Source organism: Lithobates pipiens, unplaced genomic scaffold, assembly GCF_037356315.1.
Source record: "Lithobates pipiens isolate NorthernLeopardFrog02 unplaced genomic scaffold, aLitPip1_a1.2 Scaffold_1, whole genome shotgun sequence".
Taxonomy (NCBI): Eukaryota; Metazoa; Chordata; class Amphibia; order Anura; family Ranidae; genus Lithobates; species Lithobates pipiens.
In genome coordinates this window covers 221,757,114-221,783,081 of record NW_027507685.1, presented here as the reverse complement: position 1 = coordinate 221,783,081, position 25,968 = coordinate 221,757,114, and the positions used below count along the sequence as shown (strand labels likewise).

At 48.4% G+C, this 25,968-nt stretch overlaps 1 protein-coding gene across 1 annotated transcript in view; it reads right to left on the bottom strand.

Moving 5' to 3' along the window:
• The window catches only part of LOC143983491 (complement factor B-like), a 137,145-nt gene that overhangs the window by 34,715 nt on the left and 76,462 nt on the right, over positions 1-25,968 (bottom strand). Inside the window, exon 12 of the mRNA XM_077483245.1 lies at positions 12,804-12,918. Within this exon, the coding sequence (XP_077339371.1) occupies positions 12,804-12,918 (115 nt within the window). The remainder of the gene's footprint in view (positions 1-12,803; positions 12,919-25,968) is intronic.

The following is a 25,968-nucleotide window of genomic DNA, read 5'->3' as shown; positions in this document are numbered from 1 at the left end:
TTGTCTTGGGACTGCAGTACATGTTCCTGGACTGTTTGTGGGCGGAGCATGTCCAAAACAGTCCATGGCTGCCGACAGGGCTGGTGCAAGGATCTTTGACACCCTAGGCGAAACCTAATTTTGCCGCCCCCCCCCCCCCCCGGCTGCGCCCCTGACTCCACTTTACCCTGCCCTTGCTACACATGTGACCTATCTGACCCCCTGACAGATACACTAATCCACCTGACTCCTACTTCCTGCACTACTCACATCACACTGACCCCTACACTGACCTACCTGATAATTACACCGACCCACCTGGCACCTACACTAACCCACCTGACACCTACACTGACCATCACACTGACACCTACACTGACCATCACACTGACACCTACACTGACCATCACACTGACACCTACACTGACACTCACACTGACCATCACACTGACCATCACGCTGACCATCACACTGACCATCACACTGACCATCACACTGACCATCACACTGACCCATACGCTGACCATCACACTGACACATACGCTGACCATCACACTGACACATACGCTGACATATATGCTGACCATCACACTGACACATACGCTGACACATGTGCTGAACATCACACTGACCATCACACCGACACATACGCTGACCCATACGCTGACACATACGCTGACCATCACGCTGACACATACGCTGACCATCACGCTGACACATACGCTGACCATCACGCTGACACATACACTGACACATACGCTGACACATACGCTGACACATACGCTGACACATACGCTGACACATACGCTGACACATACGCTGACCATCACGCTGACCATCACGCTGACACATACGCTGACCATCACGCTGACCCATACGCTGACCCATACGCTGACACATACGCTGACACATACGCTGACACATACGCTGACCCATACGCTGACCCATACGCTGACCATCACACTGACACATACGCTAACACATACGCTAACACATACGCTGACACATACGCTGACACATACGCTGACCCATACGCTGACCCATACGCTGACCATCACGCTGACACATACACTGACCATCACGCTGACCCATACGCTGACCATCACACTGACACATACGCTAACACATACGCTGACCATCACGCTGACACATACACTGACCATCACGCTGACCCATACGCTGACCATCACACTGACACATACGCTAACACATACGCTGACACATACGCTGACCATCACACTGACACATACGCTGACCATCACACTGACACATACGCTGACCATCACACTGACACATACGCTGACCATCACACTGACACATACGCTGACCCATACGCTGACCATCACACTGACACATACGCTGACCATCACACTGACACATACGCTAACACATACGCTGACCCATACGCTGACACATACGCTGACCATCACGCTGACACATACGCTGACACATACGCTGACCCATACGCTGACCATCACACTGACACATACGCTAACACATACGCTGACACATACGCTGACACATACGCTGACACATACGCTGACACATACGCTGACCATCACGCTGACACATACGCTGACCATCACGCTGACACATACGCTGACCATCACGCTGACCCATACGCTAACCATCACACTGACACATACGCTAACACATACGCTGACACATACGCTGACCATCACACTGACACATACGCTGACCCATACGCTGACCATCACACTGACACATACGCTGACCATCACACTGACACATACGCTAACACATACGCTGACCCATACGCTGACACATACGCTGACCATCACACTGACACATACGCTGACACATACGCTGACCATCACACTGACACATACGCTGACCATCACACTGACACATACGCTGACCCATACGCTGACCATCACACTGACACATACGCTGACCATCACACTGACACATACGCTGACCATCACGCTGACACATACGCTGACACATACACTGACCATCACACTGACACATACGCTGACCATCACGCTGACACATACGCTGACACATACACTGACCATCACACTGACACATACGCTGACACATACGCTGACCATCACGCTGACACATACACTGACCATCACACTGACACATACGCTGACCATCACACTGACACATACGCTAACACATACGCTGACCCATACGCTGACACATACGCTGACCATCACACTGACACATACGCTGACACATACGCTGACCCATACGCTGACACATACACTGACCATCACGCTAACACATACACTGACCATCACACTGACACATACGCTGACCATCACACTGACAAATACGCTGACACATACGCTGACCATCACACTGACACATACGCTGACACATATGCTGACCATCACGCTGACACATACGCTGACACATACGCTGACCATCACACTGACACATACGCTGACACATATGCTGACCATCACGCTGACACATACGCTAACACATACGCTGACCATCACGCTGACACATACGCTGACCATCACGCTGACACATACGCTGACCATCACGCTGACACATACGCTGACACATACGCTGACACATATGCTGACCATCACGCTGACACATACGCTGACCATCACGCTGACACATACGCTGACACATACGCTGACACATACGCTGACCATCACACTGACCATCACACTGACCTACCTGACTCCTAGTTCCTGCATTACTCACACACAAACTCTCTCCATACAGCTCAATGTAGATCAGGGAAGAACCACCCTCCTCCTTACCTCTGCTCTTTGATGCTTCAGCGACCATAATCCGGGCCTCTCCTCAGCACTGGGTGTGCAGAATTGTTCAGGAGTCCACGCCAGCGCCGTCCACCCACTCCACCTCCACGATGTCCCGTCAGGCCAGCGCCGTCCACCCGCTCCACGATGTCCCTCCAGGCCAGCGCCGTCCACCCGCTCCACGATGTCCCCGCCGGGGCCAGGCCAGCGCCTTCCACCCGCTCCACGATGTCCCCGCCGGGGCCAGGCCAGCGCCTTCCACCCGCTCCACGATGTCCCCGCCGGGAGGGAGGTCAGCTGACAGACCTCTCCGCTCCCATCTCCGCTGAGCCCCTCCGCTGCACTCACAGAGACACACAGCGCCGCTCCACAGGGACAGGCTGGAGCAAAGGAGTCCCTGAGCGGCGCTGTGAGTAAAACCCATGTGAGCACAGCGGGCGCTCAAGGGGAAACATGGGGGATTGGTGGCGCCGGCGGCACACCACCGGGAGCGAGCGATCAGGAGAGGAAAGCTGACCTCACCCTGGACAGAGGCCGTAAGTGCGCCCTAGGTAGTAGTGCGCCCTAGGCGGCTGCCTACTCCGCCTAGTGGTAGCGCCGGCCCTGGCTGCCGACCCAGAAGGAGTTCTGCTGGAGTTTTCCCGGTGGTTGCATGTGGTGTGTTTCTGTAAGCAGAAAGGAAAGAGTCCAGCTGCTGGGGTGACAGGGACTGCTGTTTACTTGTAGCCACTGTAGCTTTGAAATAGCGTTTAAAAGTCTGCACAAACCGCTCTGCTTGACCATTTGTAGCTGGGTGGTAAGGTGCGGTCAACTTGTGCTTGATGTTGTGGGCAGTCAAGAAACACTGAAACTCCTGACTGGTGAATTGTGCACCGTTGTCTGTGACGATTTCTCTGGGGTATCCAAATGTAGCAGCGAGATGTAACAGTATGGAAACTGTTGCCTTAGTTGTTGGCTGAGTAACAGGAATTACCTCAGGCCACTTTGAATGGGCGTCCACTATGATCAAGAAGGTGTGTCCTCTGATCGGACCTGCGAAGTCCAAGTGTAGTCGAAACCAAGGAACCGTGGGCCAAGTCCAGGGCTGGACGCACCCTCGAGGAGGGTCTCTTGCAGTTTGTGCACATCCAGCACAAGCATTCACATATGTTGTGATATCCGAGTCTAAGTTTGGCCACCACACATAGCCTCGGGCCTTTTGTTTCATACGTGTGCCTCCGGGATGACCAGTATGTAGCAAGTCCAGAATGTGTCTCCGGAGGGTCTGTGGAATGATCACTCGGTCTCCCCATAAAACACAGTTACCAGCCACAGTTAATTCCATACGCCTACGGAAATAAGGTTCATAATCCTGTGTGACGGTTGCAGGCCAACCGGACCGTACCCAGGAGAGTATTGTTTTCATAAAGGTATCCTTGGCTGTATGGGCTGCTATCTCCCCAGAAGACAAGAAGGACAGGCTGGTGTAACGACAACTCTTGACCGGTGGAGAGGAGTCCATTGACCTCCCTGTCAGTCGGGACATTGCGTCCGCATTAGCATTGGCATCATGACCGCAATACTGGATTTTATAACTGTACGCTCCCAAGAACAGGGCATAGCGTTGGAGGCGGGCCGCAGTAGTCTGAGAGATGCCTTTGTCAGGGCTAAAGATCTGAAGGAGTGGTTTATGATCTGTCAGTATGGTGAATTCCCTACCATACAGGTAAAGATGAAACTTCTTAATTGCCCATATCAGCGCAAGAGCCTCTTTGTCAATGTGAGAGTAATTGCTTTCTGCTTTTGTCAAAGACCTGGAGGCAAATACCACTGGTTTTTCTGACCCATCAGGTAAGATGTGAGACAGTACAGCCCCCAGACCATAGGGTGAGGCATCACAAGCCAAGGTCAGAGGCTTCTGGAGGTCATAGTGAACAAGCATGCGTGACGCCAACAGCTTCCGCTTAGAGACTTCAAAAGCGCGTTGGCATGCAGCCGACCAGTCCCATCTGGAGTGTTTCTCCAAAAGCTTGTTCAACGGAAACAAGGTGTGTGCCAGATCTGGCAGAAATTTGTGGTAATAGTTCAGCAAGCCAAGGTATGATCGCAGCTGCTGGACATTGGTTGGGGCAGGAGCTTTGACTAAGGCATCAACCTTGGCTTCTGTGGTGTGTATACCGTCTGCATCCACAAGGTGGCCACAAAACTCCAATTTCGGCACCATGAATTGGCATTTTGCTAAGTTCACTTTCAGACCCTGCTCTTGGAGTCTTTCCAACACAAGCTCCACGTTTTGCTTGTGTTCCTGGTCCGTCCGTCCCGTGATGAGCATGTCATCTAACAGGCACTGAGTGAAAGGAATGTCCGCCAAAATCTCATCCATCTTCCGTTGCCAAATGGCTGGGGCAGAGGCTACACCAAACACCATCCGATTGTACTCATACAGTCCCTTGTGGGTGTTGATGGTCAGAAACTTGTGGGAAGAAGGATGGACCTCAAACTGTAAATATGCTTGTTTGAGATCAAGCTTGGTGAACTTTTGACCCCCTGCAAGAGAGGCAAAAATGTCATCTACTCTGGGTAGAGGATACTGGTCTATTTCCAGTTGGGAGTTCAGTGCCATGCGGAAATCGCCACAAATGGGCAAGTCCCCATTCTCTTTCTTCACTGGTACAACAGGTGATGCCCACTCGCTGTGCTCTACCTTTGAGATGACACCTTGTTCCTCCAGCCGACTTAGTTCTGCTTCCACTCCTGCTCGGAGTGCGAAAGGTACTGTGCGAGCTTTGAAGAACTTAGGCTGGGCGTTGGGTTTCAGCTTGAGTCTCACACAGTCATGCTTTATTTTCCCCAACTGGTCATCAAAGATCTTTGGGAACCGCTGCTTCAGGGACACCACCCATCCCTCATTATCTCCTAATGGAATTGTCACAGTGTTACAGGGATTTATGGTGATGTGTGGCATACCAAAGTGAGCAATCCAGTCTCTCCCAAAGAGAGGGGGGTCCCCCATTCTCTAGTATATATAATGGCAGTCTCTTTGTCTGACCCTTGTACAATACCTGCACTTTTGCATAACCCAGTGGGTGGAGTATCTGCTTTGAGTATGTCTGCAGTTTGATTGGCGTTGGGCGGACAGTTGTTCGGGTCTGAAGTTGTCTCCATTGTTTCTGAGTGATAACTGAAACTGCTGCTCCGGTGTCTACATCCATCTTTAGTTTCTTTCCCTCAATGGTTACCTCTACAGTCATTGCAGAGGGTGCTGAATGCATATGATGTATGTCTAAACTGTGGAGCACTTCCTCGTCCTCTGACTCAGATGATGATGTATATCTTCCCACCATATAGGTCTTTGTCTTGGGGTTCAGAGGTTGTTTATCTCGCACCTTCTTGCTCCGGCAAACTCGTTTCAGATGTCCTGTTTTACCACAGTTATGACAGGTCTGATCCTTAAACCTGCAGACTTTGTGATCATGGTCTGTATTCCCACAACGGTAGCAAGCTGACCCCTGGCTTGGTGGAGGTCTGTATTTCCAGTTTGCAACTGTGGGCTTGACTGCTGTTCTGAAAACTTCTTGTTTCACCTCTTCTCTTCTGCCCTGGGGGTTCAATTCCTCTGTATCTTTCACAGCCATTTCCATCATTGAAGCTATATCAATTGCCTTTGCAAGGGTAAGGTCTTTCTCTGTTAACAGTCTCTTTTGGCCAGGGCCGGACTGGCCTACCGGGATACCGGGACATTTCCCGGTAGGCTGCCTGCCCTGGGGCCGCTTTGGGCTAAGTTGTGGCTGCAGTGCTCCTCTCCCTATTCGTCCTCCCCCCTCCCCCCTCTACATGTCACACACAGTAGGCATCTCACATTGTGTGTCTCGGAGCTGAGCTGAGAGTGAAAAGTCCCGCCCTTCTCCTAGTCCAGCTCGTGTGATAGACAGAACAATGTGTCTATCACATGAGCTGGTCTAGGAGGAGGGCGGGACTTTTCACACAGCACGGCCGAAAGTTTCACACTGAGCTCAGCCATGGACTGTGACGTCACCTGCTGCTATCCTGATGAGACAATATGGGATCGGCATGGTGTATGCTGTTTAAGCTTGCTACCGAAAATATTGTCTGTAAGTTTTCTACCTACATTAAAGTCTGTGCTTTTACAATAATGGAGAGCACTTAGATTTGTTTTATTTTATTTAATCATGACCGGGATACATGTGAGATTGGTATCTCTCGCACTCCAAATTGTTTCCCTCTGAAGTGGGAACAAGTGTTCACTGATCTTCCTTTTGGTTCAGGGGTCATTCCTATGAAGCGAGGGAGCATTTTGCCTGTTGGTTGTTGGTACAAGTGGATCTGATAAAACTTGTGTATTCTTCTGTCATTTATGGATGTTTTTGAGCTATCTTTTATTGGGCTCTGGACTGCTCTTAATGATTAATGCCATATTGGACTTTTTATAACTTCATCATATTGATTGCTCTGCACTGTCTGTTTTTACAAATTTGCATTTGGGGCTATGTGAAATTAACCCTTAGTGTTAAGCTTGCAATAGTTTTTATTTCAGTTATTTGTTTGCACTGATTAGTATTATTTTCTATTTATCCAGAGGCTGCAATTATGGGCACGCTGAGGCTGCGATTATGGGCATGATAATGCTGCAATGATGGTCACAATAAGGCTGCAATTATGGGCACGGTAAGGCTGAAATGATGGGCACGATAAGGCTGCATGGACTGGCACAGAGGCTGAATTGATGGGCACAGTGAGGCTACATGGACTGGCACAGAGGCTGAATTGATGGGCACAGGTGAGGCTGCATTGATCTCTTGTATCATGTCTGCAGTCTCTGATCACCTCCTGTATCATGTCTACAAATCTTACCATCTTTAGTATCATGTCCTCAGTCTTCAACCATCTCCTGTACCATGCCCGCAGCCTCCGACATCTCCTGAACCATGCCCACAGCCTCTGACCATCTCCTGTACTATGCCTGCAGCCTCCCCATGAGGGCTTTCACACTGGAGCGGTGCGCTTGCAGGAAGTTAAAAAAACTCCTGCAAGCAGCATCTTCAGAGCGGTGAAGGAGCGGTGTATTCACCGCTCCTGTCCATTGAAATCAATGGGGCAGCGCGGCTATAACACCGGCATAGCGCTGCTGTAGCAGCGTTTTGCAGTGGTTTCAACCCTTTAGCGGCTGGGCTTTAACCCTTTTTTCGGCCGCTAGCGGGGGTAAAAGCGCACCATTTGCGGCCGAATAGCAGCGCTAAAACGATGGTAAAGCAGCGCTAAAAAAAACGCAGTTTTACCTCTGGCGCTCGCACCGCCCCAGTGTGAAACCGGTCTTAGTGTATTCTTTCTGTGGAAGGCCATCTCTGATCATCAGAGTTCCCAGAGTCCCAGGTGTCCCCCTTGATTGCTCCACTTTTAGGCTAGGTTCACACAATAGCGATGCGGGAACGCCGCAAATCCGCGGCGTTTTCCCGCATCGCATGCCTCCCGCCGGCAGTTCACACTGCCCTATGCGGACTGCTGGGAGTGTCAATGAAATGTTAATGACACCCCCAGATCCGTCCGCATATCGCAGTGCGATCTGCACACTCGCACAGGAATCGGATCGCATGGTGTGAACACCCATGCGATCCGATTCTGCTGCGGACCAAAAAAAGGGTCCCGTGCGAGTTTGCGGCGGGTGCGATGCGAATTCAGCCATACTATCTGTATGGCTGAACTCGCATCGCTACAGAGATCGGATGTGATTTGCACTGCAGTGCGGTGCGAATCACATCCGGATCTCCCACCCGCAGCAGTGTGAACCCAGCCTTAACTGGAATTTTCTGAAAATAATGACGTTGTGATGTTGGGCTGGTATAATAATGCTTTGGGGCTGGTATGCCATTTTTTCCAGGGCTGGTTTTTATTCCCAGTCCGGCCCTGCTTTTGGCTAGAGTCACAATTCAGTCCCATGACAAACTTATCTCTCAGTGCAGTAGGTAGGTACTCCCCAAAAGAACAGGTAGAGGCTAGTCTGCGAAGGGCGAGCACATAAGCTTTAATTTCTTCACCTGGCTGCTGCTGCCTCTGATAAAAAACGAAATCTTTCTGCAATCTCTAGTGGTTTAGGCTGGAAGTGACCCTCTAACAGTGTCAGGAGCTCTGCCAATGTCTTAGTTGCTGGTTTTACAGGGGAAAGGAGATCCCTGAGAGTGTCATATGTCTGAGCACCGACCACTGTCAGAAATACTGCTACTTGCCTTTCACCTGGGATGGCATTTGCACTGAAATACTGTTCCAGTCTCTCCACCCAGGAACTCCAGGATGTCTGTTCTCCATCAAATTCACTTAATGTCCCGATCAATGACATTTTCCTGCTGGGATCTGTGATTGCTTTTATCCAGGTAACAATCCACAATGTCTTTGTCTCTCTCTCAGACTGATAGACACTTTGTAAATCCCATCCTCGTCGCCACTGTTATATCCTCTGTGTTGTGAGAGACACAAGACTCTGGTCTGGAACAATGGAAGTTTATTTCCAGTACTCACTGTACACTGCAACATGCATCTCAGGACAGTACATCTTATTAGGCTGCTTACATGTGTCCAAGATGGCTACTATACCCCTTGACCCTTGGCATCACTCCTGGGTGGAGCCAGCCTTAAAGTGGCAGTACATGTGGAACCCTTCAGGTATAACAGGAACGAGTGCGACAAAGGCAAGAGAATTCTTGTTGGGCTGTGTATTAGTGCTCGGATGGACACACTTAGACCGAATTTTCAATGGTTCAAAGAATGTCAGGCAAAATGGTCGCCCTCAGGCATGTTCACTTCATCAAATCCGGCCCACTTTGAAAAAAGTTTGGACACCCCTGCTCTAGGGTCTTTGCTAAAAAAACATATATATTATTGTTTGGGGGTTCTATGTAATTTTCTAGCAAAAAAATTATGAATTTTACGTGTAGGAGAGAAATGTCAGAATTGGCCTGGATGCGAAGTAGTTAATAATAAAAGTAAAAAGAACAAACAATCATAGTCAAAACATAGCCAAAGTTCAGTAACTGAAACCGATAGTCAGCCAAGCCAGAACTCAGGGATCAATGTAGTGGAACAGCAAGTAGGATCTGGAGCCAGAAGGGATGTCACCAAAGCAAGTCTTGAACAGGATCGTAGGAGATAGTTTCTGTGATGTTGATGGTGAAGGCAGAGATCCTCTGGACTGGAGGGCTTAAGTAGTCAGGACTGACGAGCAGGATATCATCAACAGCTGAGTAACTGTGGAGAGACAGGAGCTGGCAATTAGCCAACAGCTGAGTGGCCAGCTCAGAGAAGGAAGGGCTGAGCCCAGCCCTGATAGGCTTTCTTCTGGCTACTCAACCATGCAGCCCATCTTTCTTCAAGTGCCTCCTTATTGTGCATCTTGAAATAGCCACACCACATCGTTTCAGAGATAAAAACAACACGGAGTGCTGGCACTTAAGACCCTAAATGTCTAATTGGAATCAGTCTAGTATTATAAATTCATTCAGAATTATAAAAGTACTTAGACAGCGTGGTAGATCCAGATGGAGTCACTTGCTGGCTGCAAGAAATGGGGGACCTATGGAGTATCTGCAATATCACTGGCAGCAGCTCTTCTCAGAGTGAAGTCAGCTCATAAATAGAAGAAAAACATGTAGAGGAGCGCCAGTTCAGTAAAATGCATTTATTTAAAACAAGTAAATGTCTCACTTACATAGAAAGTAAATGCTGTGCGAGTATACAATCCGCTGTTCCATCGGCAGGCAGTGTCTCAGAGTGAGAAGATTGGTAATATCACCCGCAGAGCGCTGGGAAGGAGATCAGCTGTGCTCTGTAATTCACTGGGACAAAAGCCGGCTTGTCAGGACAGCGTGTAACAGCGTAACAACGTGTGACATCAGAGGGAAACATCAGAGGACACGACGCGTTTCTGAGCATGCGCCAAGTCCAGAACGGACATGCGCGCTCCTTTATCAAGTGTGGGTGTCTTGATACACACTTGATACACACTTTTAAATAAATACATGCATTTTACTGAACTGGCGCTCCTCTACACACGTTTTCAGAGATTCCTGTATTTCACCTGAAGTTATTTGTGGGGTTTTCTTTGCATCCTGAACAATGTTCCTGGCAGTTGTGGCTGAAATTTTTAGTTGGTCTACCTGACCATGGTTTGGTTACAACAGAACTCCTAATTTTCCACTTCTTGATTAGAGTTTGAACACTGCTGATTGGCATTCTCAAATCCTTGGATATCTTTTTATATCCCTTTCCTGTTTTATACAGTTCAACTACCCTTTCCTGCAGATCCTTTGACAATTATTTTGCTTTCCCCATGACTCAGAATCCAGAAAAGCCAGTGCAGCACTGAATGAAACAGTGGCAGTGCGTCCACCGCCCCCCCCCTCTCCCGTCACTCGCTCTCTCACATAGATAGATTCATGCATTGGTGCTACCCCCATTCATGTGCCCGGCCCCTTGTTGGGTGCCAGGCATATGAATTACAGCAACAAGGTTTCTTTGGAAGCGCCTTGGAGCCATGGGCTCTAATCGTTTTACAAAAGGGTAAACAGCGGGCTCACTGCCGTGCGTTCGCCGATTACTCATTGGTGTGTTAGGGAACCCAATACATCGCTTCCCTAACACTGACCCTGCCTTTCAGCCAATCAGGCTGCTGAGGTCTGGTTACCTCTCACCTGATTGGCTGAAACAACAGCCGCCGCTATTGGACACCTGACGGGAGGAGAGGACAGACGAAGAAGTGCAGGAGACGCATGAATGACCCCACTCGTCGCCATGACCCGCTGCCCCACAAGACAGGGTAAGTGCCAGGTAGAAGGCAAATGGAGGGGGCACACTGTTACACTGGCAGAATTTGGCACCCTGCAGCATTGGGCACACTGGCAGCATTGGGTACACTGGCAGCATTGGGCACACTGTCATACTGGCAGAATTCAGCACACTGGCAGCATTTTATGGGCATGCTGGCAGCATTTGGCACAGTGGCAGCGTTTGATGGGTACAGTGGCAGCGTTTTATGGCACAGTGGCTGCATTTGATGGGGTTTTTTTTTTCATTTTTTTTTTCCGTTCGTTTGCGCCCACCCCCCCAATTTTTTTTTAGCACCAGCCGTCACTGGAATGAAAGATGCAAGAGTCTGTCAGGAGTCAGAAACTCATTGACCTTTTATACACACACACTAATTACAAGCAAACAGATCACAGGTGAGGATGGTTCCCTTTAAAAGCTATTCAAACCCCTCTGTGTCAACTTGTGTGCATGTTATCAGGCCAAAATCACCAGGGTATGTAAACTTTTGATCAGGGTCATTTGGGTAGTTTCTGCTGCGATTAGAATTTTAAAATAGTAAACACAGTTGACTGATAATAAATGGCTTCAACCAAACACTAACCATGAATGAAATGTTTTTGTGTTATCATTCATATTCTCTGAAAAACGACCAAGAAATCATCAATTCTGCCAGGGTATGTAAACTTATGAGTAAAATTGTATTACTTACACTGAATACTGATGACTAAGGATGAGCTCAGACGTGTTCACATGCTCCACATGCAGAGCCCGACAGGAAGTCGGCGCAGTGCTGCGCTAATAACAGGCAGTGAGACATTCCCCCGATGCGCGGCTGCAGAGATCGGGCCCTGCACGTGGACCATGCGAACACGCCTGAGCTCATCCCTACTGATGATTTATTGCTTCTAGTGACTACTGATGACTAGGCATTTAATACTTCTTCTGTACTGAAGAAGGCCCTTTTCTGTTCCAGCATGACTGTGTCATTGTGCAAAAATCTAGGTCCATAAAGACATGGCTTGGTGAGTTTGGTGTGGAGAACCTTGAGTGGTCTACGCGGAGCCATGACCTCAGAGTATTTTTTTGGCCAATTTATAGGAGCTAGTACATTCAGACTGTAAATGTGTGGACAATATTCATTTCCTTTTGTAGGGCCTACATGTCACTGAAGATTATTCCTTTGTATCAAATGGAGCTTCCAAAAGGTTGTTAACTAAAGTTTTCCTTTATTTTCTTTGTACATGAAGTTACCACAATGGCAGCTTCTACAGCATCACTTACCTAATTCCACAGTGACAAAGTGTGGTTGATCATCTAAGTGGAAGCAGTGAGCAGCAGTCAGAATGAAGTTTTTGGTAACGATGGATCCTTTACAGTTCTCCACTCCTACCGGCCTCTGGAAGGATAAAATGGTCAGAGTGAGTAATCTCCTAAAATACCTGATTATTGCTCTCGTGTTTTTATTTTTCAAATTATCATGGTTTGTCCAACTAAGCTTCCTTATTGCTCTACATTTGAATTTTCAGTGTCAAACAAATAGGCACAATTGTTTTTGGCATGGGAGCTTTATCCGATGCAATTCAAAGTATTATTAAACTTGCAGATCTTTTATGTTTAACACACTGAGAACAATAAACATTTCCCAGTAGGGATGAGCCGAACACCCCCCCGGTTCGGTTCGCACCAGAACCTTTGAATGGACCGAAAATTCGTATGAACTTTAGAACCCCATTAACTGGTTGCTGACCGCCGGCAGACAAATGATGGCCAGGCGGCGCACCTATTGTGGTGGGAGGCCGTCATATTACGGCCTCCCGTTTAAACAGGGAATGCACGCGATCGCATCCCTGTTTCTTTCGGTGGCGGCGTGTCACGGAGACACCGCTCGCCACCGAAGGGGGTGAACAGCCATTGGTCACGGCTGATCACAGATGGTCACACCCTGAATGTGCACGGCAAATGCGCACGATCGCGAGGGCGCTGCGTGTGCACGTTGGTGGCGGCGTGTTCCCCGGGAACACTGCTCGTCACCGACGCTGGTAAACAGCCATTGGCCGGCTGTTTACCCACGTGATCGGCTGTGATCCTTTCACAGCCGATCACTAAAATGTAAACAAACCGCGGTAATGAGATGTTACCGGGTTCCAGTGGCGGTTGGTGAAGTTTTAAGATGGGGGGGCGCTAGACCACGCCCACCCTTTTGACCCATCCCACTTCTCATAAGCCCCACCCATTATAGAATCCACCAGCTCCGTCCCCTGTAGTACATCATATACAAGGCTCTACATTATACACAGGGCTCTGTACATCATATACCAGGCTCTACATTATACACCAGGTTCTAATGACACATCAATATGTCTGACAGCCCAGCCACACTCCTCGTTCACCAGAGAGAAAAAAACAGGAAACACAAAAAAGGGGCTTGGGAAACAGCAATAGGCAGAGGTCACCGCAGACAATGAAGTACAAGAAAGCCTAATAAAATAAAACAAATACAGTCATCACATTTAGTGACTGCAATAATGCAATATCTTACATGTTTGCCTTTGGTGGTGGGATCAGAGGGATGGTGATGATCAGAGACAGAGGGATGGAGGTGGGGTGGGGAGTTGGATCAGTGGTGGGTGGGATGGGATCAGGGACAGAGGGATGGATCAGGGACAGAGGGGTGGTGGGATGGATCAGGGACAGGGGGATGGTGGGTGGGATGGATCATGGACAGAGGTATGGGTGGGTGGGATGGATCAGGGACAGAGTGATGGTGGGTGGGATGGATCAGGGACAGAAGGATGGTGGGTGGGTGGGATGGATCAGGGATCAGGGACAGAGAGCTGGTGGGTGGGATGAATCAGGGACAGAGAGATGGTGGGTGGGATGAATCAGGGACAGAGGGATGGTGGGTGGGTGGGATGGATCAGGGACAGAGAGCTGGTGGGTGGGATGAATCAGGGACAGAGAGCTGGTGGGTGGGATGAATCAGGGACAGAGAGATGGTGGGTGGGATGAATCAGGGACAGAGGGATGGTGGGTGGGATGAATCAGGGACAGAGGGATGGTGGGTGGGATGAATCAGGGACAGAGGGATGGTGGGTGGGATGGATCAGGGATCAGGGACAGAGAGTTGGTGGGTGGGATGAATCAGGGACAGAGGGATGGTGGGTGGGTGGGATGGATCAGGGACAGAGAGTTGGTGGGTGGGATGAATCAGGGACAGAGGGATGGTGGGTGGGTGGGATGGATCAGGGATCAGGGATCAGGGACAGAAAGATGGTGGATGGGATGAATCAGGGACAGAGGGATGGGTTGGGTGGGGGGAGGCTTCATATGGGCTGTGTGTTTAACAAGAGCTTCCACTGACACTGCCAAACCGAGACACAGCAACACCAGTGGAGATAATAGAAGCACTGACGATCAGCACTTGATAAACACCCCCTCCATCCATCCTGTAGAAATAAGGAGACCAGCCTTGTGTGATCGTCAGTGATTCTAATATCTCCACTGGTATTGCTGTGCCTCGTTTGGCTGTCAGTGGAATCATTGAGCTCTGCCCCCCTCCTGTGTATTTCCAGCATCTACCTTGTTGTTGAGTTTCATAGCGGCGAGTGCAGGAGTTCACTCCTCCGCTCGGCGCACTGGTCTGACACAGGGGAAAACCGGAAGTGACAGACTAACTAGTCTGTCACTCAAAGCACATAGCATAGTAAACCTATGGGCGCCGGGCGGATGCAGATCGGCACTTTTCATTGCGCCACAAGGCGGGTTAAAATCCCGCAAATGAAGCGCCGCATCTGCAATCTTGTGATTGCGTTGACGTGGCGCTTCACATAGTGCACTGTGTCCAGCGCTGCACTGTGTCCGGCACTCGTACACAGTGCACTTAAGGACTTTTTTTTCAATTTTTTTTTTTTTAAAGGGCCATTTTTTTTTTTTCAATATTTTTTTTTGTGACTGCCTGGAGGGGGGGGCGCCCCCTATGGACGGGCCGCCATTGCCGGGTTCTCCTCCTCACACACCGATCGTGTGTGAGGAGGAGATTGCGGTAACATCTCGTTACCGCCTACAGCGTACACCAATCACACTGATTGCCTCCCCCAATAAAGAGGACCTGTCACCACCCCTCATAGTACCTGTCAATCACAGTCCATCAGAGTATTTGAGTACCTGTCACAGCCCATCAAAGTACCCGAGTACCTGTCCCAGTTCACCTGAGTACCTGTCCCAGCCCATCAGAGTACCCAAGTACCTGTCACGGCACATCAGAGTACCCGAGTACCTGTCACGGTCCATCAGAGTACCCGAGTACCTGTCACAGTCCATCAGGGTACCCGAGTACCTGTCACAGTCCATCAGGGTACCCGAGTACCTGTCACAGTCCATCAGGGTACCCGAGTACCTGTCACAGTCCATCAGGGTACCCGAGTACCTGTCACAGTCCATCAGGGTACCCGAGTACCTGTCACGGTCAATCAGGGTACCCGAGTACCTGTCACGGTCAATCAGGGTACCCGAGTACCTGTCACGGTCCATCATGGTACCAGAGTATCTGTCACGGTCCATCAGAGTACCCGAGTACCTGTCACAGCCCATCAAAGTACCAGAGTACCTGTCACGGTTCATCCGAGTACACGGGTACCTGTCACAGCCCCATCAGAGTACCCGAGTACCTGTCCCAGTCCATCTGAGTACCCGAGTACCTGTCGCAGTCCATCTGAGTACCCGAGTACCTGTCGCAGTCCATCTGAGTACCCGAGTACCTGTCCCAGTCCATCTGAGTACCCGAGTACCTGTCCCAGTCCATCTGAGTACCCGAGTACCTGTCACAGTCCATCTGAGTACCCGAGTACCTGTCACAGTTCATCTGAGTACCCGAGTACCTGTCACAGTTCATCTTAGTACCCGAGTACCTGTCACAGTCCATATGAGTACCTGTCACTGCCCTTCAGAGTACCCAAATATCAGTCACAAAGCCATCAGAGTACCTGTCACCAGGCCATCAGAGTACCCAAGTACCTGTCACCAGGCCATCAGAGTACCCAAGTACCTGTCACCAGGCCATCAGAGTACTCGAGTACCTGTCACCAGGCCATCAGAGTACCCGAGTACCTGTCACCAGGCCATCAGAGTACCCGAGTACCTGTCACCAGCCCATCAGAGTACCCGAGTACCTGTCACCAGCCCATCAGAGTACCCGAGTACCTATTTGCAGCCCATGTCTCATAGAATATACGTTGGGGTGTTTGCTTTCCAAAATGGGGTCATTTTGTGGGTAATTTCACTGTCCTGGTGGTCCAGGACCTTCAAAAGTGTGATGGGTAGGAATGAAATGAGATGTGTCATTTATGCTCCTAGAATGCCTGAAGGTACTACTTCAATGTTCGGCCTCTCTATGTGGCCAGGCTGTGTAAAAGTACTACACATGTGGTATCGCCATACTCGGGAGGAGTAGCAGAATGTGTTTTGGGTTGTAATTTTTGCTATATACATGCTATGTGTTAGAAATATCTTATAAATTGACAATTTTGTGTAAAAAAAAAAATGTGTTTTAATTTTATTCCACATATTCCAAAAACTTCTGGAAAAAAATGAACCGTTCAAAAGACTCATTATGCCTCACAGATTATACATTGGGGTGTTTGCTTTCCAAAATGGGGTCATTTTATGGGAAATTCCATTGTCCTGGTACTCCAGGGCCTTCAAAAATGTAATAGGTGGTTGAGAAATGAGATGCGTAATTTTTGCTCGTAGAACGTCTGAAGGTACTACATCAATGTTGGTGCTCTGTATGTGGCCAGGCTGTGTAAAAGTCTCACACATGTGGTATCATCGTACTCGGGAAGAGTAGCAGAATGTATTTTGGGGTGTAATTTGTTGTATGCATATGCTCTGTGTCAGAAATAACCTGGTAATATGACAATTCTGTAAAAAAAAAAAAAAAAAAAAAAAAAATCTTCATTTTGCAAAGAATTGTGGGAAAAAATGAAAAAAAAAAAAAACTCACCATGCTACTTACTTAATACCTTGGAATATCTACTTTGTAAAAAGGGGTCATTTGGGGGGTATTTGTACTTTCCTGACTTGTTAGTGTCTCAAGAAATGAGGTACACCTGATGTACTGAAGGCCTGATCAGATGTGATCAATTTTCAGCGATTGGCACCATAGTTTGTAGACTCTATAACTTTCACAAAGACCAAATAATATATACTAATGTGGGTTATTTTTACCAAAGATATGTAGCAGTATAAATGTTGGCCAAAATGTATGAAGAAAAATTACTAATTAGCAAAAATTTATGACAGAAACAAAGAAAAAGGCATTTTATTTTATTTATAGCACAAAAAAATAAAAAACACACTAGTGATTAAATACCACTAAAAGAAAGCTCTATTTGTGTGGAAAAAAGGACGCAAGTTTCATATGGGTACAGTGTTGCATGACAGAGTAATTGTCATTCAAACTGTGAGAGCGCTGAAAGCTGAAAATTGGTCTGGTCAGGAAGGGGGTGCAAGTGCACTGTATTGAGGTGGTTAAAGTCTGAGGGACTCGAATGTTCGAAAATCAACAGTGCTAATTTTAAAGGCTAATATGCAAGTTATTGTAAGCCCTCAAAATGACTCTTGGTGGGCATGTGGTTCGGGAAAACAACGTTCCCGTGCGGCTTCCCCACAGCATTCCAGTTGCACTGCCCTTGTAATCTGCTGTAAGGGTCAGTGCATAGGGAATGTAGCGATGCCTCAGGACAGTAGTGGGGTTGTGAGGGTTAATTGTGTAGGTTAACTTTGACATCAGTCTGGCTGGGCTGTGTTAGAGTTCTGCCTGGTCATGTGTACAGTGAGGTCAGGGGAGGGCTGGCAGCCTTAGGCCTGGGAGGCAAGTCCAGCCAAGTTGCCGATTTAACCACCAAATTAGCTCTACATTGCCCGCACAGAGAGAGAAATCGCTTCACATTGCCCGCAAAGAGAGAGAAATCGCTTCACATTGCCCGCAAAGAGAGAGAAATCGCTTCACATTGCAGGCACAGAGAGAGAAATCACTTCACATTGTAGGCACAGAGAGAGAAATCACTATACATTGCCCACACAGAGAGAGAAATCGCTTCACATTGCCCGCACAGAGAGAGAAATCGCTTCACATTGCCTGCACAGAGAGAGAAATCACTTCACATTGCAGGCACAGAGAGAGAAATCACTTCACATTGCCCGCACAGAGAGAGAAATCGCTTCACATTGCCCGCACAGAGAGAGAAATCGCTTCACATTGCCCGCACAGAGAGAGAAATCACTTCACATTGCCCGCACAGAGAGAGAAATCACTTCACATTGCAGGCACAGAGAGAGAAATCGCTTCACATTGCAGGCACAGAGAGAGAAATCGCTTCACATTGCCCGCACAGAGAGAGAAATCGCTTCACATTGCAGGCACAGAGAGAGAAATCACTTCACATTGCCCGCACAGAGAGAGAAATCGCTTCACATTGCCCGCACAGAGAGAGAAATCACTTCACATTGCCCGCACAGAGAGAGAAATCACTTCACATTGCAGGCACAGAGAGAGAAATCGCTTCACATTGCAGGCACAGAGAGAGAAATCGCTTCACATTGCCCGCACAGAGAGAGAAATCGCTTCACATTGCAGGCACAGAGAGAGAAATCGCTTCACATTGCCCGCACAGAGAGAGAAATCGCTTCACATTGCAGGCACAGAGAGAGAAATCACTTCACATTGCAGGCACAGAGAGAGAAATCGCTTCACATTGCCCGCACAGAGAGAGAAATCGCTTCACATTGCAGGCACAGAGAGAGAAATCGCTTCACATTGCCCGCACAGAGAGAGAAATCGCTTCACATTGCCCGCACAGAGAGAGAAATCCCTTCACATTGCAGGCACAGAGAGAGAAATCACTTCACATTGCAGGCACAGAGAGAGAGAGAGACTGCTCCATATTGCATTTTCTCTGTGCAATGTTGAGAAGTCTCTCTCTCTCTCTGTACAGGCCAATGCACCTGCCCATAGGGTCAGATTAAGGGCAACGTGGGCCTGGTGCAGCAGGTTTAGGAGTGGCAGGGATACAATGTAATTAATGTCGTATCCCAGCTCTCCCCTTACTAGCCACTATCCTGCATCTCTAGGATCCTGTGCTGGCTTGTGCCCAGACTTGGTCGCAGCCGCACAGATGTAATGCTAGGGAAGCCCGGCATTTGATTACCAAGCTTCTGTAAGAGCTGCATGTCGGTTTGTGCTCTTAGGTGAAGGTTTCCGAGCCATCAGAATACAGTGATCACTGCTGGCAGCTATAGCAGCCAGCAGTGATCGAAAACAAAAAAAAGACAGGCTGGTTGTACTGAAGTCAGTTGATCTTTCAAATTCTGTACAAGCAGTCTGCTCATACATACCTGTAGATTAAAATTCTGCCTGTTCAGCAGAAATTTCTATCTGTGTATGGTGGCCTAAGTCCACCAGTCTCTGGGTTTATCCTCAAATTTTCTGAAAGGCGCGCTCCACTTAGGTGTAGAAATTCACTTTGAACTCCAACTTATTCCCACAACTCTGATTATGTATTAGATGTGCAAACAATAAGGTGAGAGAACATTGAATATCTACAGAGAGTAATGGTGGAGTTCAAAGTGAACTGTGCCCTTACCTGGAGGGACTGGCATTCAGGAGGTTAAAACAGACAGGGAGGAAATTAGATATTACCTCCTTACTGCCTGTCAAATGCCTCTGAAAAGTGACCTGAGCATTGATCGCTTTTCAGTGGAGTGGCAATGTCTGCTGTGAGTAAAAGCCGTTTGGGCTCACACTGGTGTGCTGCAGTTTTCCTTCGGCGCAGTCCCTCAGACTTTTTAGGTTGTGCGTTTTTGCTGCATTTTTGGGAATGGCACCAAAGATGCAGCATGCAGGACTTTGTGTGCACTTTCAGAATATGCAGTAAAAATGTGCCGCCTAATAGAGGTCTATGGGACCAGGGGCACCATTCAGGAAGACTGGCACTATGCCAGCACAGCAGTCAAACTGCCAGTGTGAGCCCACATAATACCACCCATGAGGGCGAGGTACTGCACAGGCTGCTAGAAATAGAACTCTTTAGCTGCAGAGAAGGGGGAGGGAGAGAGATTTGGGGACAGAGCAGGGAGAGAGAAGAGGTGAGGAGAAGCTCACTTACTTGGTCATGCAATGGACAGCCCCAGGAAGCTGACTTGAGTTTTTTTTTTTTTTTTTTGTTAATGCTGTGGCTGCAGAGCCAACTGCTCAGTTTTAACTTTCCCGCCCCACATCCTCTTCAACAACAACACACGGGCTGTCCAGGAGTGTGGGCGGGGCAAGAGAAAGCAGATCCAGCCTCTGACAGACATTGGTGTGGAGGAGGGAGGGGTGGGGCTAAGCTCTGTAACACAGACTGTCAGGTCATCACTGGCTTGCAGTACTGACTCCGGCTGTGATGGCTACTAGAACTGCCACACTCGGCCAGCTCCAGACTGCGCATGTGCAGTTCTAAGCTTGTGACACAGCAGCCAAATTGTACAGATATCAGAGCAGCCCAGGGGGCAAATGCATCCCTGCGCCCCAGCCCAGCCCGCCCCTGAGTGAGGTGCACATGACAGGCCAGAACCAGGCCTGGTTGGACGTTTTGCGTATCAGCTTCCTCTGAACCAATCAGTGGGTAGGAGTTCGTGAAGCCTTAGTGGTCTGTTGCTGTTTCCTGGATGGGGGTAGAGGTCCCGGTCACGGAGTGTTCGACGCTCCGCAACATGCTTCTGTTGGTTAGCCCCAATAGACCCGTCTGGTCTGAGGTAGGGATCCGTCTGAACCCCTAAATGTGGAAGAACAAGCCAAGCGGAGGTAACCGGTAAGCCCAAAAGGTTAAGTCTGCCCTGCAAAGGGTTATGGCCGCTACATTAACAACACCCCAAATGCAGTTTGCAAATGCAATGGTGTTTGCCCACAATGGATCTCATGGTAAAAAAGTTTTATTTGATTCGGTTGCCGTGCATTTCAAAAAGTAGTGCATGCGGTGAAATCGCACTGCGCAGAACTGCATGTGTGAGGCCCTTACTGTGGTTCTCTGCTGGGGCTACCTGTGTCCTAATCAATTGACTGATACTGTGATTTTCTGCTTTGGTAGATTGGTAACCTTTGGGCTTATATACCGTATATACTCGAGTATAGGCCGACCCGAATATAAGCCGAGGCCCCCAATTTACCCCCAAAAAAACTGGCAAACTTATTGACTCGTGTATAAGCCGAGGGTGAGATATGCCTGTCCATCCCTGTGTGTGTGTCCGTCCCTGTGTGTCCGTCCATCCCTGTGTGTGTGTGTGTCCATCCATCCATCCATCCCTGTGTGTCCATCCATCCATCCATCCCTGTGTGTGTGTGTGTCCATCCATCCATCCATCCCTGTGTGTGTGTGTCTCCATCCATCCATCCCTGTGTGTGTGTGTCTCCATCCATCCATCCATCCCTGTGTGTGTGTGTCTCCATCCATCCCTGTGTGTGTGTGTCTCCATCCATCCATCCCTGTGTGTGTGTGTCCATGTGTGTGTGTCCGTGTGTGTGTGTGTGTGTGTGTGTGTGTGTGTCCAGCCTACCTGTGTCCCGAGCCTCCGTCCCGTGCCTTGCCTCCTTGCCTCCGTCCCGTGCCGTGCCTTGCCTCCTTGCCTCCGTCCCGTGCCGTGCCTTGCCTCCTTGCCTCCGTCCCGTGTCGTGTCGTGCCTTGCCTCCGTCCCGTCCCGTGCCGTGCCTTGCCTTGCCTCCGTCCCGTGCCTTGCCAGGATCGCCTCGGCGGCCATTCTAAAATTCAAAAGCCCCGCCTCCGCCTCCGCCTGTGATAGGCGGAACACTGAATTTCCCAGCAGCCTGTGTTCCGCCTATCACCGATATCGTCTCATCCTCGTACTACGGACGAGGATGAGACGATGTCCGTGATAGGCGGAACACAGGCTGCTGGGAAATTCAGTGTTCCGCCTATCACAGGCGGAGGCGGAGAAGGAGGCGCGGCTTTCAAATTGTAGTATGTCCGCCGTCTGTCTGCTCGATACGCTGATCGAGCAGTCAGACGGCGATGACTCGAGTATAAGCCGAGGGGGGCACTTTCAGCCTCAAAAAAGAGGCTGAAAATCTCGGCTTATACTCGAGTATATACGGTATGTTAGAAGGCTGGCCGCAGGCTAGCCTGAATTTGTAGGAGGAGTCTGAGGGCTTTAAATCCCTCCTCCTCCTCCATCAGAGCCTTCGTCGGCTCATTTCTGGGTTCCCAACCACCCGTTCCCCCATATTTTCATAATTTCATTTACATTCCATACATTCATTCAGGGTAGGCCCTCTTTTAGGCATACTGTCCAGCCAGGCCAAGGCACACCTCAGGCCTTGGTAGTTGGGGTTATCGTATTTCCGTATGAAGACTCTGACTACAAATATATATATATATATATATGTGTGTATATATATATATATATATATATATATATATATATATATATATATATATGTTATAGAGATTTCATTTATTCAGGTTTTATCCCTGTGGATCTGAGCACATGGAAATTTTTTGTGTATTTTTTGGGGTGTTAAAATTCAAATCCCTCAATCCACTTGGTGAGAATCTGAATTTTTAAAATACCTGTCCTCCATTTCCTAAAGCCAGGTACACATGTGCCAAACATTGTCTGAAAATGGTTAGTTCAGCAGGAACCGTCCAACTATTGGCCCATGTGTACAGCTCCCCAGTCTCAGGAGCATCCAATCAGTGCTCACAGCCAATGTGTGACCTGGTTGGGGGCGGTCCCCTTTCAAAACACAATAGCTCAGGAGGGGAGATTGCTGTACTAACATCAGATGTGTTAGTATGGCGATCTGTAAGCTTTTTTTTTTTTTTTTTTTTTTCATTCAGCCCACTGGGTTGAACGAAAAAGAACTTCCCGTGTGTACCCGGCATAATGCTGTGCTCTCTCTCCTACCGCACACAGCATGGAAGTTTTTGTTTGTCTCACCTGCCAACTGCTTGTAGCCAGTGAGGGGAAGCAGGGAAAGCATAACCCTGCCCCCTCACACACTGGAGCGCAAATAAAGTTAATGCCATATTGTGGAGGGGATTGGATTGTGGGCATGGGGCAGCAAAACGTGCTATATTGTAGTGGAGAGTCCCTGGAATATAGTGGAGAGCGTTGGAATGAAGTGGAGTGTCCCTGGAATGAAGTGGAGAGTCCCTGGAATATAGTGGAGAGCGTTGGAATGAAGTGGAGTGTCCCTGGAATGTAGTCGAGAGTCCCTGGAATGAATAGGAGTGTCCCTGGAAAGTAGTGGATCGTCCCTGAAATGTAGTGGAGAGTCCCTGGAAAGTAGTGGAGTGTCCCTGGAAAGTAGTGGAGTGTCCCTGGAATGTAGTGGATCGTCTCTGGAATGAGGTGTAGTGTCCCTGTGTCCCTAGAATGAAGAAGAGTGTACAAATTACAAAAAAACACTACGCTATCTCCAGTAAACCAGCCACTGACACTAAACGTGGAAATCTTAGTAGGATCAATTATAAAGAAAAGTGCCGCACTAAATGAAATGATAATCGTGCGAACATCTACACAAAAATTATAAACTTATATATAAGTATAGGTGACCCCTAAAACAGTTCAATATATGTGTATACGTTACACGTGAAGAAATAATACAAACAAAATAAAATAAATCCACAAAAGTCCTTCTATAAACTGTCCATAGAAGGGATGAACAACAGTCACCCCTTTTTTTTTTCTTGCGTGAAAAGTGAATGGAAAAGAGTGTTTCAGGGAATCGAAAAAAGTGCATAATACACCATTATGTGAATACCACCACCTGGAACAAATTCAAGGCTTACCAGATGCCTCTGACCCAAACAGGCATATGCCCGAAGGATCGAAACAGCTTTGATATAAATTGATTGAATGGTCTCCAAGGAACCGTGAGGTATGGACCTGGTTAGTGTAAAAACTCCTCCAAATCAAACTCGATGTTAGAATATCCTCCAATTAGAAGAGCAGACCACATTCCACCAAAACGATCATACGGGATAGAAAGATGGAACCGACATAGCGTAATTCCGTAAAACTCGTAATTTTATTAATTAAACAGTATCAGCTTTTTTCAAAATGGTTACAGCAGTGAGGTTCTCCCGACGCGTTTCGTCGCCTTGGGCAAAAAAAGGGGTGACTGTTGTTCATCCCTTCTATGGACAGTTTATAGAAGGACTTTTGTGGATTTATTTTATTTTGTTTGTATTATTTCTTCACGTGTAACGTATACACATATATTGAACTGTTTTAGGGGTTACCTATACTTATATATAAGTTTATAATTTTTGTGTAGATGTTTGCACAATTATTTCATTTAGAGCAGCACTTTTCTTTATAAATGAAGAAGAGTGTCCCTGGAGTGTAGTGGAGTGTAGTGGAGTGTCCCTGGAGTGTCCCTGGAGTGTAGTGGAGTGTCCCTGGAGCGTAGTGGAGTGTCCCTGGAGTGTAGTGTAGTGGAGTGTCCCTGAAGTGTAGTGTAGTGGAGTGTCCCTGGAGTGTAGTGGAGTGTCCCTGGAGTGTAGTGGAGTGTCCCTGGAGTGTAGTGGAGTGTCCCTGGAATGTAGTGGAGTGTCCCTGGAATGAAGAGGGGTGTCCCTGGAATGAAGAGGATTGTCTCTGGGACAAAGTGGAGTGTGCCTGTGTCCCCGGTAGGGATGAGCTGGGTGTTCAAGTCAAACGCATGTTTGACTCGAACACCGGCTGTTCACCCGTTCAACGAAGCCAGAACTTTGTGCACCATTCGCGCCATATTCGTGTGGCGCTCACGGCCCACAATGCACTGCGCCATCGCAGTGCATTGCTGGCTGATGATTGGCCAAGCATGCACTGGCCAATCAGAGCGCCAGCAGCGAGGAGAGCCATAATTGGCTACAGGCAGGATTCAGGGTTTTAGTACATGCCCCACACTATATAAGGCCACCTGCGTGGCCGCCTTGTGTAGTGTGTTGCGGCATCCAGAGAGAGAGAGGATAGGCAGGGACAGCGTCTTCTTTCTTGTGATTGAACCTAGCGCAGAGTTGGTATATTGTGCCTCCTGCACAGTATACACCTGAAGCTACCCCTAATTGCTGGTGTTGTTCTGTTTCCATACCACAGGCATCTGCAGCAGTTACAGTTGGTGTATTGTACCACCTGCACACTATACACCTGAAGCTACCCCCCAATTTTTCTTTCTTAAAAGTCTTGCAATCAATAAGCATAAAATCACTATATATAATATACATTAAATATATACATATTTACATAAATGAAAATAAATATAGCAAATCTGCTCTGAAACAAAAAAAGACTTTACAGCAAAAACAAAACTCATCATGAACATGTCATTATTGGGGATAATCTTACTACGACTCACACCACTACACCAGACATCAAACTTGTGAGTTCAAGAAACAAACCCGCACCC